This window comes from Mytilus californianus, unplaced genomic scaffold, assembly GCF_021869535.1.
Source record: "Mytilus californianus isolate M0D057914Y unplaced genomic scaffold, xbMytCali1.0.p SCAF_3, whole genome shotgun sequence".
Taxonomy (NCBI): Eukaryota; Metazoa; Mollusca; class Bivalvia; order Mytilida; family Mytilidae; genus Mytilus; species Mytilus californianus.
In genome coordinates, this window is record NW_026262679.1 from 18,790,272 (window position 1) to 18,811,256 (window position 20,985).

The 20,985-nt window shown below is 30.1% G+C and overlaps 1 protein-coding gene across 15 annotated transcripts in view; it reads left to right on the forward strand.

Moving 5' to 3' along the window:
• LOC127734058 (protein unc-13 homolog B-like) overlaps positions 1–20,985 on the forward strand; it is a 166,763-nt gene that overhangs the window by 116,060 nt on the left and 29,718 nt on the right. For 11 of the 15 annotated variants that reach the window (XR_007997393.1, XR_007997394.1, XM_052243657.1 and 8 more), the window contains 14 exons: positions 460–679; positions 1,236–1,265; positions 2,464–2,584; positions 3,016–3,122; positions 4,907–5,048; positions 5,983–6,024; positions 6,337–6,464; positions 10,499–10,614; positions 11,292–11,354; positions 11,896–11,993; positions 13,339–13,489; positions 13,773–13,841; positions 14,078–14,167; positions 18,647–18,912. Coding sequence is in view for 13 of the 15 variants with exons in the window: in XM_052243657.1 (XP_052099617.1) it covers positions 460–679; positions 1,236–1,265; positions 2,464–2,584; positions 3,016–3,122; positions 4,907–5,048; positions 5,983–6,024; positions 6,337–6,464; positions 10,499–10,614; positions 11,292–11,354; positions 11,896–11,993; positions 13,339–13,489; positions 13,773–13,841; positions 14,078–14,167; positions 18,647–18,912 (1,643 nt within the window). In the remaining 2 variants the exon portion in view is untranslated. Of the gene's footprint in view, positions 1–459; positions 680–1,235; positions 1,266–2,463; positions 2,585–3,015; positions 3,123–4,019; positions 4,127–4,906; positions 5,049–5,982; positions 6,025–6,336; positions 6,465–6,585; positions 6,714–10,498; positions 10,615–11,291; positions 11,355–11,895; positions 11,994–13,338; positions 13,490–13,772; positions 13,842–14,077; positions 14,168–18,646; positions 18,913–20,985 lie in introns of all 15 variants that reach the window. The other 4 variants (XM_052243656.1, XM_052243658.1, XM_052243661.1 and 1 more) reach the window with 4 other exon arrangements.

Below are 20,985 nucleotides of genomic sequence, written 5' to 3' on the forward strand. Positions count from 1 at the left end.
TTTACTTCTTCTTTTGGGAATTGCTCAGATAATCATTGACAGTGAGCACATTGTGCATTGATTTAGTAATTAGTTATTAATTTGTATTTTAAAATTTGATATTTATTAGAATTTTGAAGTTTGTCATATTTAATGGAAAATTTTCTTTTTCAATACACTATAAATGTGTGTGATACTGATATTGAGAAATTTATCCTGAATAGAATATTACACTTAAGATTTAGAATGCAATTAATATTTTTGGATGAAATATTTGAATTTCATTCAGTTAGGCTTCCATTCATTGTATAGCAAATTTTTTACTTTGACCAGAACATCATGCTTATCTTTAAACAACACTTTGGCTATGAAATGAAGTTGCACTAAATCCAATACTTTGTAAATTGCAAACTATTTTATGGTAACAGACTACAATTTATGCTATGAATTATGTGGGATATCACATCTTTCTCATTTCAGAAAATGCATGTATACAAGAAGACATTACAAGCCTTAATCTACCCAATCTCTAGTACAACACCTCATCACTTTGTAGTGTGGACAGCAACCTCTCCAACCTACTGTTTCGAATGTGAGGGGTTACTGTGGGGAATGGTACGACAGGGGGTCAGGTGTACAGAATGTGGGGTCAAATGTCATGAGAAATGTAAAGATTTATTAAATGCTGACTGTTTACAGAGTAAGTATAAAATAGCAGCCCCAACAAGCACAGAGTAGTCCTCAACGTCTGAATATAACCAGAAAACACATTCATATTTAATACTGTATACTTACAATAGGGAAAACAAAATTTAAACAATGAAATGTAAATATTTCCATAGTTTGTAATATGTTATTTGGTAGTTCAAATATGAAAATTAATAAATTTATTACTGTTCATTTTCTTTATAATGGATAGTTATCTCATTGGCAATCATACCACATTTCCTAATTTTATAAAGTTGAACTTAAATTTAGTTTGGAATTGAAGTTGGTCATGGTGACAGGAGACAAAACAAAGCTCTTCAAAGATACCACACTAATAATTGTGTATGCCAAATTTGCATTTTGTCTATACAAGAATCATCAGTGACACTCAAATTAAAAAATTGAAAGACCAAATCAAATATGATAAAATTTGTGAATTGAAATAAGAATGAATTTAAGTGTAAAACAGTAACAAAGTGATAACAAGTGGATCCAATGCAGAGAAATACTGGTTTTATATCCAGTGTTTTATTTTTATGTTGACATAGAACCCATAGACGAAAATTTGGAAGTTATAGGTAACTAGTCCTTCCCTTTAGTGCAATCCAGCTAATATCTTGCATCTCTGGTAAAAACTTTTTTTCTGCCAAATAATAAGTCTTCTGAATGATTTTACTAACAAACAATATTATCTACCAATTAGCAAGCTCTTCTTTAACTAACTTACACTAAAATTTAACTTACATAAGTTTTCTCTTGAAAGGAATATAGTTGTCACTTTTTTTTCTGGTATAAAAAAATCATGAGAGAAAAGTTGGTTGTTATCTATACGAATAAAAATATATGCTTTCTAACTAGGAAATTAGAAATAAATCTTTTCATTGGTTTTTACAACTTTAAATTATTTGCTGTAGTTTCTATGTGGAAGTGTTTGTACTTTGAAAAGAACAGCTTTTCATTTGCTTTTGGAATTTCAAATACTTCCTGTATTTTTAATGTAGAACCTTTTTAGTACTTTAATGGCGGTATTTGAATTTGATCAATGTTTAATTATTGATCTTCCTGTTTCTGATAGGATGTGATATATATTATTCTATTATAATTAGACATTTGTACACTTTCCGTGTCTGAAACAAGGTAGAACTTACAATAATCTCATTAATAAAGGTCATTACCGATTGCTGATAAAAGAAAATTTTCAAAGTTTATGATTTTACCAAAATGATATACGACTTCGTCAGTTGTTAACAGGATAATTGTATTTATAATGACTTTTGATTTATCTAACACCTTAGAAAGTGAAAGACTGTCAAACACCCCCTCAGTGGAATAAAATATATTTCATTTTATGGAGAAACTATGTAAGGTCTTGTTGTATGTACCTCTCTGATCAGTTCAGCAGAATGTTCCCATAGTTCAGTAATTTATAGTTACAATGATAAAGACTTCAAATGTTTTATTTGCAATTGATTTTGTAGTGTCTAATTCACAAAATATACTTTTAACTAAAGAAATTTAATCATTTTTGATGTTATCGAGTTGAGATTTCAAAATGTACAAATTTTACTGGAGCCGCTTTAAAGACCATTTTAAACTAGTTATAAAAATATGGAAGATTTATTTTTAAAGAAGTCATCCAAAGATGTTTTGTATATAAGAAGTGTAAATGATTGAATATACAACATTTTTCCGAGGATTTGCATGACGCAGTGTGTATATTTTATCGATTTGTCATTTTTTCAAATATAATATTAGCTTGGACAATTATTTTTACAGGAGCTGCTGAGAAAAGTTCTAAACATGGTGCTGAAGATAAAACACAAAACATAATTAGTGCAATGAAAGATCGTATGAAAATACGGGAGAGAGTTAAACCGGAAATATTTGAATTAATTAGGTATGTAATACTAACTTAGTTATAGTATGTTATTACAATTTAGATCATGTTAAAAAATCAACTCTAAAATAGCATTGTGAGGAAATCACTGGTTCAATGCATAGTACTCATATACAAATTTATACAAGTCTTTTCTTGATTACAATTTCAATTGTTGTTTTCTGGTGTTTTTTTTTTTTTTATTAAACATGTAAAACAAGATTTTTTGAGAGAATTGTAGCATTATATTTTGATAATTGGTTAAGTGATAGTTTTATGAAATGAATAGGTAAAGGACTGTTTAAAAAAATTATTCCTTGTACATGATAGTCATTATATCATAACAAAGTCTTATCGGGGAATAAAAGTGTATTCTAGACCCATATACAGAGAAATGCTCATGTTTTTTATTGTGTATTTATGGACATTGATATTGTGCCCACTTTCAATAGGCAAGTTTTTGGAGTTGACAAAAAATCCCATACAGGTCACATGAAGGCAGTAAAACAAAGTGTACTTGATGGAACTTCAAAATGGTCTGCAAAAATTGCCATCACGGGTAAGTCTGTGCACGACACTGTATTGCACGACTAAAATGATTGGTTTGTAAATGTGTAGCACGACTTGATGTGTAACTCTGTAGCAATACTAATAACTGGTGTATATAACTAATATGTACCTAATACAATGTGTACTCCAAAGGTTTAATATAAACAACCTGTCACTTATTTTGGAGTTAATTTTTTGTAAAACATTTTTAAAAAGAAAAAAAGAAAATCGATTTGTGTTCCAAAAAAGTTGTCCTATTTTAATGACTGTTTCTTTATTTAGATGCTATTAAGACATTGAATTTGAATAATTTTGGTTGTAGAAATGATAGGTAGTCATTGTGCATGAACAATATAATTCAAAGTCTAGGATTTATAATAAACTTTTGGTGTATACATCTGATTTCTACCTATGGCATGCAATCATAACCATGAGAGATGTATTTCTTACCTATTTGTTACAAATATTTAATATTTTTAAATATTTGACTGCTCACATCATATCATTTGAGAGAGAAAACTGTCTGAAAGAAATATCAGGGGAAGATTTATCTTTTGGTGAATTTATTACTGGGCCTAGTAAGGATTAAGGACATGTCTAGAAATGAGTTAACTGAAGAACTGGTGTTTTAAAAAAAGATCAGAATTATTTAGTTGACATGCAGCTGATATTTAGAATCAATAATAAGTTGAAATGCTAAAATTTGGTAGAACATGATTAAATGTTAGAAAAATACTAATATATCTTTAACAAATAGCATAGTTATTTTTGCATGCCTGTATATCTAAGGTCATATAGAATGAATATCAGCTAGATAATTCTATATGGACTTATTTACAAGTAACATTTAGTATTGTGTTGTACTATTGTTGTGTCATTAATATGCTGTCTGGGCTCTTTGTTTCAGAGAATATTATAATGTTGATACTAAAATATTCAAGGAACATATAAAACTAGCAAAACAATGTGTGTTAGATGGCACATCAAAATGGTCGGCCAAAGTGGCCATTACAGGTAGATTTGTGGTGGTTGTGGTTTGGTGGCTTGGCTTTTGGCAGATATTACAAATAGTTGTTACTGACTGAAAGTTTTCACAGTATTTTGACATTTTCAATGATTGAGAACTATTTATTTTGACTTTTTTTTTTTTTTTTTTAATTATCAGAGATTTTACTTTTTAAAGTGAAAAAAAAGATATTTTTCATCCATAACTTTCAGTCTGTGTTTAAATATTTACTAAACAGCTTTTTGCTTTATTCTTAAAATAATGGCTTTAAAAATTAGTTTATTTAAATGGCAGGTGCTTTTCTTCATCTAATATGGTTATCCTGAGATCATGGTTAGGTTTGGAAACAGATTTGAATATAATAAAAAATCATATCAATAAAGTGATATTTATACAAAACACAAATATGTGCAAAAAAGTACAGTTGTATGTTCTTTATTCAGATATTTAAATATTTATAAAATAGTATTTGATTTTGTTTATTCTTTTTGCATGTATTTGAACTCGTTTACTTTATTTTCAGTGAAATATGAAATTTTAATTGCTTTACTCATTGTTATTAGAAGTTTGTTATTAATATATTTTTTATGATATTCAGGTTTTGTTTTCTCTGGTAATATTAATTGTATGTTACTCATAGTTAGATGAGGTAATGCAAAATGGTCAATAAATTATAGGATGTCTGCTGTAAAATTAAAGAAATAATAACAAGTTAAAAATTTCTGGATTTGTAATAAACATAAATTTAATATACTTTCATTTGAATTTCCTATTCCTATTTATTTCAGTAAAATGTGCCCAAGGTCTGATTGGTAAAGATAAAACAGGTACAAGTGATCCCTATGTCACAGTTCAAGTTGGCAAAGTGAAGAAACGTACGAAAACAGTACCACAGGACCTGAACCCGATCTGGAATGAAAAATTTTATTTGTATGTATATTTGAGTTTTATTTAAGTTTTCTTTTGTAAGCCGTTACTCAAGAATTTTTTTTTTTTTTAAAATAATCAGAAATCCATCAAAGATACTAGACATGAAACTCGTTAGTGGTGCTTGATTAAAAATAGTTGAAAAACCAAATCTGGCAAGGCTATCTATGCCCAGGGTAGAGATATTTTTATATAAACAGTAAATGACTGTATCTATGGTATTTTATGTCTGTACAAACATGCTGAGTATAAGGCAGGTGATACCCTTGGGGAATAAACATGCACAACCAGTGGCATTGACCCAACAAACTCATTATAAAGATACCAAGCTTATAACTTTGTATGCTATACAAGCGTTTCATCTACACAAGACTCATCAGAAGTCCTCCAATCAGAAGAGTTGAATAACCAAATCAAATATAAAATAGAAGAGCATTGAAAATCAAAAAGTTGTGCCAAATCAGGCCACGGCCAATATGTCTGTTGGTAGAAAAATCTTTGTGATTCAAATGATTTTGAAATTTTATGAAGAGTAAATTTATAGAGAATGACCACATCAATATTATTCCATGTCAGTACAAAAGTGGTGCCTTCTACTAGGCTGGTGACACCCTTCGGGTAAAACAGGTATACATTTTTAGTGATATTAAGAAATAGCATTAATAAAACATTGCTATGTCAGTCTATAGATTAACATAGAAATTCAGAATTTTGAATTATGCAGTAATATTGTAAGAGTATTTTATTGATACAAGACTGTTCCATGTGAATTTTTGTAACAGAAGGCAGAATGACTACTTATAGAGCTTAAGAGGGGAGGAGGAAACAGTATTTATTAATAGATCCTTACATTAATCTATACTAATAATAAACAAACACCTGTCATGGTCAGGTAATTCTTAAAATACTAAATTTTCTTGTTATTTGTTCTTTCCAGTGAGTGCCATAATTCCTCAGACAGAATAAAAGTTAGAGTTTGGTATGTATAGAGACAGTGTAGTTTATTTTATAAAGTTTTTGTTTGCCTGACATGAAAGTAATGATGTTTAGAACTTTATTTTAATTATTGAAAAAAAAGAGATGAAAAAAAAACTAAAAACAGAATAAGTTTTTTAGGATATAATTAACACTGGACTATACATTCTAGTCTTACAAGACAGTAGATTGACTTTCAAAACTTGAAGTATTTAAACAATGGACTTACTTTAAAAACTAACAACAGAAAACAAGTTTAGACATTGATAGATATTTTACATTCATATTGACAAGACTACAATATTATAAATTATAGGGATGAAGATAATGATTTGAAATCCAAGTTACGTCAGAAATTGACCAGAGAATCAGATGATTTTCTTGGTCAAACAATAATAGAAGTTCGTACATTGAGCGGTGAAATGGATGTTTGGTATAATTTGGGTGAGTTTGACTAGAAGTTGGTAAATTATGACAGTTTATAATGAGAAATAGTATCATGGGTAAAATGTAAAGGGAGGCAAGCCTCTGTGTTAAGATTGAACATATTTTTATATCTTTCCAGGGATGAGGACGATGACATCAAATCAAAGCTGAGACAAAAATTTACGAGAGAATCGGATGATTTTTTGGGTCAAACAATAATTGACGTGACTACTTTGAGTGGGGAAATGGATGTATGGTATAATTTAGGTCAGTCAGCCCTGCACAATGCTCAAGCGTGTGTCGTCTGTCAAATTCTGCAGTTTTTTTCTTTTTTTCCCAGAATCTATATCTATATTCAATTCATGTATATGTTTATATGCATACTTTAATACTTTTTCATTAACTTGTTATTTTCAAAATAATACCAACTTATATGTTGCTGTGACTCTCTAATTTATTTAATTGGTTGTGCATTTTGTGATTCTATTGTGCCCTTCATCTCAGAAATTATTTTATATATATAAAAAACAAAGATTTAAGGTTTCAAATTCTAAATTCTCAATACTTTTTTAAGTGATAAAGAAAGGATTTCAATTGTAAAAAATCTCTAGAACAGAAACCTTTGGCGAAAAGTCTACCTATTCAATTTGAAAACAGAAATTCAAAGTGAAAACAAGTATTTAGAATATCAAATATATATGTGAGGTTTTTATACGACCGCAAAAAATTTTTTGGGATCGTATAATGGTATGATGTCTTCGTCATCCAAAGATACATTTGCTTCCGGATAATAACTTTTGTTTAAGTGAATAGATCTCTATGAAATTTTTTTAGAAGGTTCAATACCACAAAAGGAAGGTTGGGAGTGATTTTAGGGATGATGGTCCCAACCGTTTAGGAATTAGGGGCCCAAAACAAGCATTTATCTAATTTCAGGACAATAACTTGTGTATAAGTATTTCAATTGCTCTGAAATTGTACCACAATGTTAAATACTACAAGTAGAAGGTTGGGATGTATTTTAAGGGTTATTGGGCAAACAGTTTAGGAATGAAGGGCCAAAAAGGGGCCAAAAACAAGCATTTTTCTAGTTTCCGGACAATAACTTGTGTGTAAGTGTATGGATCACTCAGACATTGTACCACAAGGTTCCATATAACAAAGGGAAGGCTGGGATTGAGTTTGGGGTTAATTGTCCCAAACATGTAGGAATAAGGGGCCAAAAAAGGGCCAAAAAGAAGCATTTTTCTAGTTTCTAGACGATAACTTGTGTTTAAGTGTATGGATCTCTCTGAAATTATACTACATGTACAAGGTTCCATACTACAAAGGAAAGACTGTGATTGAGTTTTGGGGTTATTGCTCCAAGGGGGGTTTCAATAAGTTGGGGGGGGGGGGGGGGGGGATTTTTTGTTTACAATTTTTTTGAAGGATTCATATTTTTTTTTTCAAAATTTTTCAAATTTCGAATTTTTGAAAAGTTTCAAGAAGAAATCTTCAATTGCACAGTATTGCGCAATAGATTTGTAAGATCTTTGACCACATTTATTTTTGTGTCAGAAACCTATATTATGTCAAAAATTTGATCACAATCCAAATTCAGACAGTATCAAGCTTGAATATTGTGTCCAAATTTGCCCCAACTGTTCAGGGTTCGACCTCTGCGGTCGTATCAGGCTGCACTCAGCGAAGCATTTTATTACCCTTCTCTTAAAGTCTGAACAAAAGTATAGTTTGACAATTGTTTTGTAGATTTTAAATGTCAGAGCAAAGGAGTAAGATATAAATATGTTATGAATAATTCATTAGTGCTTTTAAGAAAAACAAAATATATAAATTGAGATTCTGAAAAAAGTTATATGAGATATGGTGCCTTTAAATTATTGTCCTGACTGTATAAAGTGTGCTCTCATACCTGAACTCACCTGTTTGAAACTAGTATATTTTATCTAACAAAGCATGACTTGTGTATACTTCCCTTTATACTAACAATAAGGGGTTTTCATAAGTGGTACATTAATACAATTTCTGTTGAACTACTGACAGGATGAAAAGCATTCCTGATAAGAAATGATATTAAAAGTCAGGATACCTTTAAATAAATGGAAGATTTGAGACTAGTACAACAAAAAATTTGGTTTTCAGAAGCATACCGACTTGTAAGAATTTAGAAGGTCCTCGTACCAGCTTTGATTACTGTTTATAAAAAGAAAGTTAAATGAAATGTATGATTGAAGTCAAATGACAGAAGTATGCATGTCACATATATAACTGATTAAATGTCACATTATTTTGTCGTAGAATTTGTATCACGTTTAGTTAACAAAGTAAATAAATATTATTTCAATAGATCTTTCTTTTTTTAATTTGCATGTAAATGCATTGTGATGACTGTCGGTCACAAAATTTATCATACATCTGATCTATTCAACTTTGTCAATTTTTTGTTTCAGCTTTGATAATAATCGTTAGTTTCTATTCTATTTATAGACTTACAAACATAGGCAGAATGAAATAAATTGTTTGTTACTCAAAATTAAAAAAATGGTTATGTGATTTCTATTTATGTTCATTCATAAGATGAAACAAATATTTTGGATAAAATTAATTATTTCTAAACTGATTTTCATATTTGACTTCTTATTTAAGCTGTACTTTTTACTCTTAAACTGTAAAAAGTTTTAGCAACTTTGATAATTTTTTATTAGAATTCTAACTTTATAAAGAGGTTTGAGAAACATACAATTTATTTGGTATTGCCTTATTAGCATGATTTTATTTAAAGATAGATTCCTGATTGATTACTGATTTAATCATTTATTTTATTAGAAAACTTTAAAATGGATGTTTTACTAAATGGCCAACAAATCATACTACATGATATGTATTAATTCAACTTATTTTCAGAAATTGTTGTCATATAAATGTATGAAAATTATTTTATTGATGCTCTATATAACATATTTTTATGTCCTACCTACGATAGTAGAGGGGCATTATGTTTTTTTGTCTGTTCGTCCGTCTGTCCGGCTTCAGGTTAAAGTTTTTGGTCAAGGTAGTTTTTGATGAAGTTGAAGTCCAATCAACTTGAAACTTAGTACACATGTTCCCTATGATATGATCTTTCTAATTTTAATGCCAAATTAGAGTTTTGACCCCAATTTCACGGTCCACTGAACATAGAAAATGATAGTGGGAGTGGGGCATCCGTGTACTATGGACACATTCTTGTTCAGATCATAGTAATATGTATAATGAATTGAATTTTAATTTCTGAATTTAAATAGGAACTATTTAAAAAAGAACAAAGGAAAGAATTTTCTTCAGAAGAAACCATTCTTTTAACCTGCAGTTTATAAATTCACAATATTCATCAAATTTTGCCCACATTCATTCAATTTAGCAAAGCAAGTTGTTAAAATCATTTTCAATTGAAATTTTCTTTGAGAGAATAAAAATATATTGAAATAGAAATAAAAGTGGCCATATCAAACTTGGTGCAGGTTTTTGACTCTTGTGTAAAAGTCCTCACCATAACTTGTGAGATGAAAAACTGCAATAAAAGTCTTGTTCTTTTGATGTTGTCCTGTGGAGTGTATTAAGGGATTTTTTCATGAGGTAATAGACCATATCCTTTTTGAAACCTTAAACAAGAGCTGTGGTTTTATTAAAAATCAAACAAAACTTCAATACCATGCAGTGCATAAGATATTATCTTATTGAAAAACTACATTATCAGATTGGTGTGATGTATCCATTGTTGGTTTAAACTGGATAGAAAACCAACATCTCTAAGCCAATGATATACAAGTAAGGTGCACTGTTCATGCTGTTTAAATATCTTATGTTTTAACAGAGTGTAAGTTGTATATATTATTATTGAAAACTATCTGAATATATCTGTATATACAAAAACATACAAAAATTTTAAATTCTTGAAAATTGTAGAAATGTTTGCATTTTGATGTGAAAAAAAAATATATCTTCAGATGTGTTTACAAGTATGATGTGCCATGTAATATTTTTTTCTGTAACCAAATTTGACATTACAGAAAAAAGAACTGACAAATCAGCTGTCTCTGGTGCTATACGTTTACACATTAGTGTAGAAATTAAAGGAGAGGAGAAAGTTGCTCCCTACCATGTACAGTATACATGTCTTCATGAGGTAAGCTGACACATGTGTACACTTGGTGTAGAAACTATTTGTGTGCACAGTATTGTAGATATTTAAGGAGGAAGGTGTGCTCTCTACCAGACAAAGTTAAAGAAAGTTGTGGGTCAACTTCAATGTGACAGCAACTCAACAACAAAACATCTCTTGTCTTCATACTGTCAGCAGTCTTTTTTATTTCGTCTGTGAATTGTTGAAGACATGACATATGTTTTACTTTTGTGGTTGTGGTATTATTAATTTGAAAATAAAAACTCAATACCTTACCTCCACTTTCACTAAGGATGGTACAATTTATATTATGGTTGTTCATTTTGAGAAGTGTTAGCCAATCCTTGTCGTCTGACCTTGACCTATGACCTTTATAAGGTTAGAGTTTATACAGGGTAGGTAGGAAAATTGCACTTGTAAGAGTTGACATCAGTTCGATAGGTGATTGCCTTTCAGAAATTTAATTTAAACACTGAAAAGAGTTCAAGAAAAAGAATAGAAACTAAAATGAATTATCTTTGTAGAAAAGTTATTTAGGTTATCTGTATGATCAACAACAAAAAAAAAATTTTAACAACCTATAAATTTTTGTTCCTCTTTGAAATATTTAGTTTAAAGAAAAATGTATCTACATTCAAATGTGAGCAGTAAGTTATATTTAATGTATTTTTTTATTCCAGAATCTGTTCCATTATCTTTGTGAGCAGTCAGGAGGTGTGGTCAAACTTCCAGATGCCAAGGGGGTCAGTATATATCTACATGGATCTGATCTGCAAGGCATAAAATATCATTATTTAGAATTTAGAATACTAACAAATGTCTTTTATATTGTAGCAATTTAAAAAATGTCTGTTAAAAACACTAATATTAAGAAATTAAAAAGTTAAATCGGCCTACTGGAGCTTTCTTAAATTTCCACTATGAATTATAAACTGTACATATTTCTTTTGTAAGAATCACTTAGATGGTCTCCTGGTAAGGTTCTTGTCTTGAATGGGAGAGATTATGGTTTCTTTCCCCAAACCAATTGGTAATTGCTGCTTCTCTGCTAAGCAAGCAGCACTAAGAAGTAGGAGCAAAAAGTATTCAGTTCAGATCTGAATGGGTTCAGATAGGAAAACATAACTTTCTGCAGACTGTTACCTTGTGGACTCGCACAATAAAATTCTTACTACTTCAGTCTAGTACAAAGCAGGGTTCTTATTCAAATGCCACAGGACTTTAAACAGTCTCCCATCATTATCATCATATAATGTGTCTTATTAGAATGTTATTAAATTGTAGGATGAAGCTTGGAAGGTTTACTTTGATGAACCAGCACAAGAAATTGTAGATGAATTTGCAATGAGATATGGAATAGAATCTATATACCAAGCAATGACGTGAGTAGATTTAATCCTATCTATAAGTATTAAGATTATGATGTAAGGTACAAATTGTAAGATCTAATTACCAAAATAGATTTATATCTGCACTTTTCTTATTTACCGTAATCGGGCTTGTATAGTTCGCACTGGTACATAGTCTGCACCCCCTTCTCCCCACGAAATTTCAGGTAAAAAAACTTTTTGTAACTGTTAGAAAAGGTTTAATGAAACTCCGGTAATTTTAAATCGTGTGTGGTCGTTTGCGGTATTTTCTTGGAAAAACCTATTTTCCATCACCAAACAGAAGCTGAAACTGCTTGTAAATGGTTCTAAAACACTTCACGCTGGTTAAAATAAGTCTAAATCACACAAAAAACAATTTAGAAACTTGTGTATGTTTAAACCGGAAGTTAGAAAAGCATGTGTAAAAGATGAAAAAACCCGGTGAGAGTCGAAATCCGTACATAATAGATATCACTATAATACGACTTTGAAAGTAAAACAGTTCCCTCCTTATGTAAAACAGTTCCCTCCTTATGTAAAACAGTGTTTAATATATCTATCACATTAATATTTGAAGGGTCTTAATCTAATACAAAACATATTTGTCAATAGGAAACACCAAAACGGAACGAATAATAACCGATTAAGTTTTGTAGTTTACACATCGTAAGCTGGTTTACGGTTGTCTTTTTTTACTGTTTTGTAAGATTTCATTCAAGTAGATACCAGTTTATATTTAGCAATGCATTGAAAAGAAACGAGAATTTTGTAATGAAGCATTTAATTTTTAAATTTATCAGTATTAATTTGATATTGAATAAAAATAACTTATTAATATGGATTGGGTAAAATTATTGGTTTGAAAAATGATAAGAGCGCCCTCTACAATGTCAATAACAAACATGGCGGATCGTAAACAAACCACATCGCGAAATTGAAATTTTCTCTCTTATTTCTTGCTTATTGTACTCTATAGTCCGCACCCCTGCTGTCAGGGTCAATTTTGGAGAATAAAACCGCGGACTATACAAGCCTTTTAAAGGTAAACAAAGTGTATGGAAACTGTTAATAATGTATGTGTGAGAATCCATATATTGAACTTTGAAATAAGGAATTTTTTCAGCCGTTTTTCCTGTCTGCACTAAAAAGAATGTATTCTTATATATCTCTGGTGTACATTCTATTTCATTCTTCAGCCATTTTTCCTGTCTTTCCATATGTAGCCACATGTGGCATGGCATGCCTGCTGTTACCAGTACATCCTTTTATATATTTCAGGCATTTTTCCTGTCTTTCAAGGAAGCACATGTTTATTGGCATGCCTTCTGTTAAATGTATATCCTTTTATATATTTCAGCCATTTTTCCTGTCTTTCCACAAAGTACATGTGTCCTGGCGTGCCTGCTGTTATGAGTACATTACTTGCCAATATCAACGCCTTCTATGCACACACTACAGCCTCTACTGCTGTGTCAGCAAGTGACAGATTTGCTGCTTCAAACTTTGGGGTAGGGAAAACATGCATTGTAAAACAAAAAATATAATGTCTTAACACTTTTTACCTCTGAAGATAATATCAAACATTTATGGTTTTTAAATCATTTTTTCTGACAGTAGGTCATCTTTAAGATACACAATTAAAACTTTTTCCCCATAGAAGTTAATTTTGTATCAAGAGAAATTAGAAATTGAAAACAAAACACCTATTGTGAAAATAAAATGGTAGGAAAGTTAAAATGCAAATACTATTTATTTAATTTTAAATCTTTCTTTCATTTTCCATTTTTACAGAAAGAAAAGTTTGTGAAGTTGTTGGACCAGTTGCACAATTCTCTCAGGATAGATTTATCTATGTACAGGGTGAGTTACATTCAGGAAATATTAGTTTAATTGCTGTCAAAGCAGATTTATGTTCACACTTGGTTTTCCTAAAATTGATGATTTGATAAATAAAATACAGAACTGAAGAAAACTAGAATTTAAATGTAATAAAATGTTTTCATTTATATTTTTAAAGTTTTTAACCATGAGATCAGAATAGATGAAAAGAATTAAAAGTAAATGTAGATTTGAGATTTTATACTAATATTTTTCAGAACAATTTCCCAGCGTCAGATCAGGCTAGACTACAAGATTTAAAATCTACTGTAGATTTGCTCACTAGTATAACCTTCTTTAGAATGAAGGTAAGGATATAACACCTGAGCAATCATTAACATTTTCTAAAAAAACATGGAGTGATTTTGGAAAAGGTTAACTGATTATTCGTATATCAATTCTTATCTTATGAATATTTTGTACTCAAATAAAACTTCGTGGTTTGATTTGATTTAGTTTTATATAAAAGGTCACATTAATTTGTAATGTAATGTTATTTTGTACTTTCCAGTGCCAATCAACTTTTTAAAGTTTAAAGTTTATCCAAATACTTAAGAAAATATGATTTTATTTAAATGCTACCAAAAGTTTGTAGAAATATTCTGATGTCAACAATGCAGCTTGTCTTTGATGTTTTCATGTAATATTTGAATAACAGAATTTATAAAGGCTTGTTTGATAAAAATACCAACTGAGGGTTTGTTGAACAATGAATAATTCCTACATTGGAACTTCAGTATAGATTATGTGATATTACATGTATGATGTAAATATGACTGCTGCAATTGGTGATAGGACATTGGATTGCATCTTGTAATAGCATTTCATGTTTCAACTGTAGGAATTTGTGTTTGAGTAAATTAAATGAAGGATTGGGTGCATAAGACAAAGGGTTAGGACATTTTTTCAAGCTTTTTCAGAGATTTGTTGAAGACTAGGAAAGACAAAACATTTTTTTCAAAAACACATACCATATACCGTATAGCGGGTTATTTTTGCGGGGTGTTTATTTTGCTTATTTTGGCGGATAAACGAAAATCGAGAAAATAAATTCCGCGAAAAATTTATCCATACGTTGGGTACTTTCTAATAGCTAAAGCGTTTTGTGAACAATATATTTTTTTAGGTCGGCAAGTAAATAGCAGTATATGTTAGTTTTAACAACATAAATGCCAAAGGGCATTGTACATACATGTATTTTATAAAATGACTCTTAGGTGTGTATACCCTTATTAATAAGTGTCAATTAGAATAAGAGTGTAAGGTACTCTTATCAGATAATTACCCTTATTTATTAGTGTCAAAATATTTACTCATGATAATTTTGTAATCTAATTAGTAAGTACATCAAAAGTCTGGTTAATTTCGTAACTAATCAACCGTAAAATTTACAAGACGTTTGAATACATGTAACAAATATTTAAGTCATCGGTATTCTATTTATTAACTGTATCAAAATATAATCAATAAATAAGACGTCATTCAGGTAAAAACAAATCGTTTTACCATAACAATAGACACTTGTTTGTCAAGTTTTACAATCTTTTAACTGCAACAATTTCAGTATCCACCAAAATATTTAATGGGGATTTAAGAATCCACCAAAAAAAAAAACGCCAAAATTTTTCGTATACTTTGTTGCCCCTTAATCGCGAAATTTTATATCTGCGAAAATAACCCGCTATACGGTAAGCCAAGACATAAACAAACATGTATCAATGTTTTGCTGCATGAACTGAAAGAACTTTTATATGTATTTTTAAGATTGCAAATTAATATTAAGTAAATTATACCCAGGAAAAGCTAATTCTGATATAAGGGTGTCTGATCTTGCTAAATTTTCAGTTATTTTTTTTTTGGTGTAAATATTAAATGTGAAATAGTGATTTAAAGATATTTTACTTGTAAGACAAAATCATCTCGCATGCAACAGCCTCTGATTATACTTTATTTGTGAGAATGTAATCAAAAGTTGTATTTATAAGACTTCCCATGTACACTACCCTGGGTAAATATTACATGTAATTGAGTTGTATTAAGTTGTATAACATGTAAGACTATCATATCTCTGGCCACAGCCTCTGTGTATATATATTATATATGAGAATATTGATTATAAGACTATATCTATGTACAGGTTAACACTACTGTAAGTTATTAGTAGGACTAAATAGACACTTTACTAACATATACAGTCTGCTTTATATGTACATGGATCTTCACTTTACTTTGTATTCAAACTTAGTGGGTTCAATTGTCAAAACTTTGAGGAATTTTGTGTGTTTGTCTTTGTTGGATGTTTTAAACAATGTAGAAAGAATGTATTGCTTTCCCCACAAACTTAACATACAGCATCAATTTTCTTAGCATATACAGTGTTTGCATATACAGTGTTGGCATATACAGTCTTATTTCTTAGCATATACACTCTCTACTGTATCTTTTACTGAGAATTGAATGGTTTTATATAGTTGTGGTTATGGTTGTGACAGCTGGTCTTTAAAGATTATATTGTTTTATTCGCAGTGGGAAATCTAGTGCCAAAATATTACCTCCCCTGTAAACACTGAAAACTTGATCTTTCAACCTTTGTTCCGTTTAAATAAGGAGCCTGGATACTATTAATTATAAATTCACAAGAAAATGTTCTGGTAAATTGTAGTAATAAAAAACAAAATTTCCATATAATGTTATCATTTCCCTCCAAAAATAGCAAACGACGAGTACAACAGTTATGAGTTATGTTGGTTAAAATGTTGCTATGCCAATAAGTTCCTGGAGTACCAACTTCAATTATTTTTTTTTAAATGGCTGTATACCTCTCTGGAACATGCTGATTATCTGTATATGTATGTAGCTATAGAAGTTCAGGGAAAAATTCCAAAGGAATCGATTGATATGCAATAAAGATTAACACTTTTGAAATTAAGTTACTAAGCAAATTCACACAGACCTTATCCCGATGTAAATATAGAATGTGAATAGATAGAGAAGACCTCAAATACATGAACAGAAATTCAGACGACACTTTCTTAAAATTGTACAAAAAATAGTAAGAATCTTTTAATGTATAACCCACTTTGTAAAAATATTTATCTTTAATTTTTTAACCTGCACAGGCACAACTTTCAAATTGTTATAATTAAGAAAAGACAATATTCCTGTATTGCAAGTTCATGTGACAAGAGCAGACCGTTTTACTCACAAAACTCAGATGTGAAAAATAGGATTTTTGTTTGGAAATTGTTACAAGCTAAGGACTTTATGGAAAACTTGGAAAATTGCTACCAGCAAGCGCTTTAGAATTTGTATGTTCCTGATTTTTCTAATTTTTTTTATCAATATGCAGCAAAGATTAACATTTTCTAAATTTCTTTTTCACAAGCTTCTAATTCAATTATATTGATAAATAAGGAACATAAAACATAGTATATTTGCATGTATATTTCTAATTACACAGTTAAACAAATAATGTCTTTAAGATGTACGATTAATGCATAGAAATAACTTTCATCGTCACAGGCATTTTTCAAATTTTTCAAAGAAGAGTGACTTTTCTATTGTTCTCACCTCATCTGTTCTGCCATTGATTTACAGACATATTATTTTATTTATAAGATTTTTTTTTAAGTTGAGATGTTGACTGCAGCTTTTCTGCTTTGTTTTCAAATTTTATTTTTTCATGACTTCAATTCTTGATAGTAATATTGTCAATTCTTTTAGTCTGTCCGTTTAATGTTAAACTAAACTAAGTTATTGCACAAAGAAAATCACCAGATTCGATTGTTTACATTCTATCAGAATTAAAATAATAAAAACAGTCTGTTCTCTGAAGCTTTTGAATAGAATGGTTTGGTAGATATTTACTTGATGATTATCAAATTTAGGTTGATACTTGTAAATCCTACAACAGGTAGCTGCAAATACACATGTAAACTTTAACCCTGCAGAGAGGTGTACATGATGTTGTTAAGAATGACTTTTGTTAGATTTGAAAATATTCACCTTTTCTGTTACTTCAGGAAAAAAGAAGCAATGTTTTATTAATATACTTTTTACCATGGAATTTGATATCCTTGAATCAAAATAACTATTTTCAACATATCTTCCATCATCTTTAATAGCTTATAACAAATCACAGTCAAGTCAGTTTTCTGCACAATAATGTCTTTCTAAAAAAATAATACATTTAAAGTGCCCTAGCTTTCTTACATTCTCTCTTTTTCTTTTAACCTTATAATATTTTCCAATATTTACCATACATTCTATTATAAAAATTACTGGTAAAAAAATTAGATACAAAATTACAAACCTAAAAATTGAAATTGGTTTTTCAACTTTTCTGACCATATGTAAATACAAACAAAAGTATCTCATATTCAGATGTCACATACCAAGATTTTATTTCAAGCTCGTGTTTTTTGCATGTTTTCTAATCATTCACATTATTTTTAATATATGTCTTCTGTTGTTATTTGTATCCAGTAAATTCAAATTAAGTAAAACATAAGTCTGAAAGCTTTTCAAAGAAATTTATTGGTATGGCAGTGTAACCTGACGAAAAAAGGTCAAAGTGAAATTGTGATTTTTTTTTTTTTTTTGCATTAACCCTGTTTTAGACCTATACAATTTTAGTTTGAATTCCACACTTTGTGTAATTTCATTTGCACTTTATTTTAATCATTTATTTATTTTGCATGTGGTAGAATAATAAAGATATATTTTTTTTTTTTCAGAGAGGATTGATATCAAATATTAAAAACAGTTTATTAAATTAATTTTTCCAGGTTCAAGAATTACCAAGTCCTCCACGGGCCAGTACTGTAGTTAAAGACTGTGTTATAGCATGTATAAAGTCAACATACCAGTTCTTATTTGACAATTGTTATGAATTGTATCAGCGAGAATTTCAAGAGGGGAATCCCTCAGAAAGTGTAAATATAGACCAAGAAGGTCCCAGTGCTCATAGTTTAGAATTCTGGAGGAAATTAATTGCTTTAATTGTGTCTGTGATAGAGGAAGATAGAAAATGTTACACACCTGTCTTAAATCAGTAAGTCACTGTTATAACCATAGAAAATGTCTTAAATCAGTAATTCGCTGTATTAGTCCAAGAAACAAGAATGTTACTGCTAATTAAAGCTATATCTTTATAAATGTCGAAAGAAAACACATTGAATTCTTTAAAGTCTTATCTTGATATTTGCTGTTGATATTGTGCTTCAATATGTACAGGAAAGATATAATTTTGCATTATTGGGGGGGGGGATTCAGGATAGGGCCTTTATTTTATCGCAAATTTGGGATTTACCCATATCGGGACTCGGAAATTAATGATTAATATTCGGGATCTGGGAATGAATGCTTAATTTATTTCAGGAACTCAGGACTACACCCCCTCCTTCCGCCCCTCATGTTTTTAATCAGATGTGGCAGATTTATGTTGATAATTGGTTTTATTTTTATTTTTATCCTGACTGGCAGTTAGAATGACTGATCTTAAATGAACAAGGACATCTTTCTATCGATTGTTAGTTTTTCAATGTCTAATACCAGATATTTCATTCAGGACAAGAACAATTTTACAATTTATCAGTTTCTCAGAATCTTTACTATTTTTTTATCTCAATTATTCTTTAATTATTCCTAAGGAAATCATCGACTTCAACTGGTTTATATAAGGGCAAGGTTATCATTTTGTGAGCTTTGCTAACAGTTCCTCTAGTTTTCTAGTATCAACTATTGCAGTAATGAATATGATGTTCATGAAAGATTGTTTTGTTCATTTTCAGTGACTAACTTAGTATGGTTCAAAGTTTTATTGATACCTATCAAAAGGGGGTTGGGATTGGCATTTGTTTAGCAGGACTGTATCAAAAGGGGGTTGGGATTGGCATTTGTTTAGCAGGACTGTATCAAAAGGGGGTTGGGATTGGCATTTGTTTAGCAGGACTGTATCAAAAGGGGGTTGGGATTGGCATTTGTTTAGCAGGACTGTATCAAAAGGGGGTTGGGATTGGCATTTGTTTAGCAGGACTGTATCAAAAGGGGGTTGGGATGGGCATTTGTTTAGCAGGACTGTATCAAAAGGGGGTTGGGATTGGCATTTGTTTAGTAGGACTGTGAAGAACTAATAATAGAAAATAAGATTCCTGAGACTTTGTCAATTAATTTTACTACTGTTTTATGATGATGTCGGTCTCAATAGAACAAAATATATCAAATTTTGATAAATTTGTAAAAACATGAAAACATATGATCATGATGATGGTTTGATTAATAGGCAGGTCATCATAGATCCAAAACTTGAAGGCGATTTGATCAAGGCTGGAGGGCCGTAAGTCTATGTTCATTCAGCTGTTGTCCACATTATATTGTACTCATAATGTAAACTTATAGTACAGATTATACAGCTGTGATGACTTCCAATAATAAGACAAACTTATGATTAAATCGCCATCTCAGAATCTAATTCATTTTAGTTATATTTTCAAAAACATACACCTCAACATTGTGATTTGTTAAAAACGTCCTAAACAATGGATATTCAACAAATATTCAACCAATGATGTGAAGTTATTTTCGTTTCGGGTACCAAAATGAAATCCCCATAGTCATTTAGATTCTGAAACGGTGAATTACCACGTTATAGTGCTGTAATAGCTCTCAAAGATTATATGTTAGCATATGAAGTTAAAAGATTATACTGTAGGTTCATAAATTATTGTGTGAATTTATTATTACAATTTTTGTAGAAAGGGCAAATATGTGAAATTGATTATTGCGATTTCAGGAAAATCTGTATACAGTTATATGTATAGGATATCAAAATGCAAGTTCGTATTATTTTGATACTCACCCAGTCAGATTATTTGCAATAATAAAAACCTTGCAATAATTTCTGAATTTACAGTATACAGTAAAAGAGAAATTTGTTTCATTTACTTGTTTTGTCCTCTGTAAGCTCAAATGCTTAGGATAATGATATTGATGTCAATGATGATAAATAAGTTTTTGTCTCGCTTGACGGAGTCAAAAAGCGAGACATAGGTATGCTGTCGGCGGCAGTGGCGTCAACAATGTATTAGTTTGTGATTAGGTCTAGTTTATGATGAACCACTAGTGG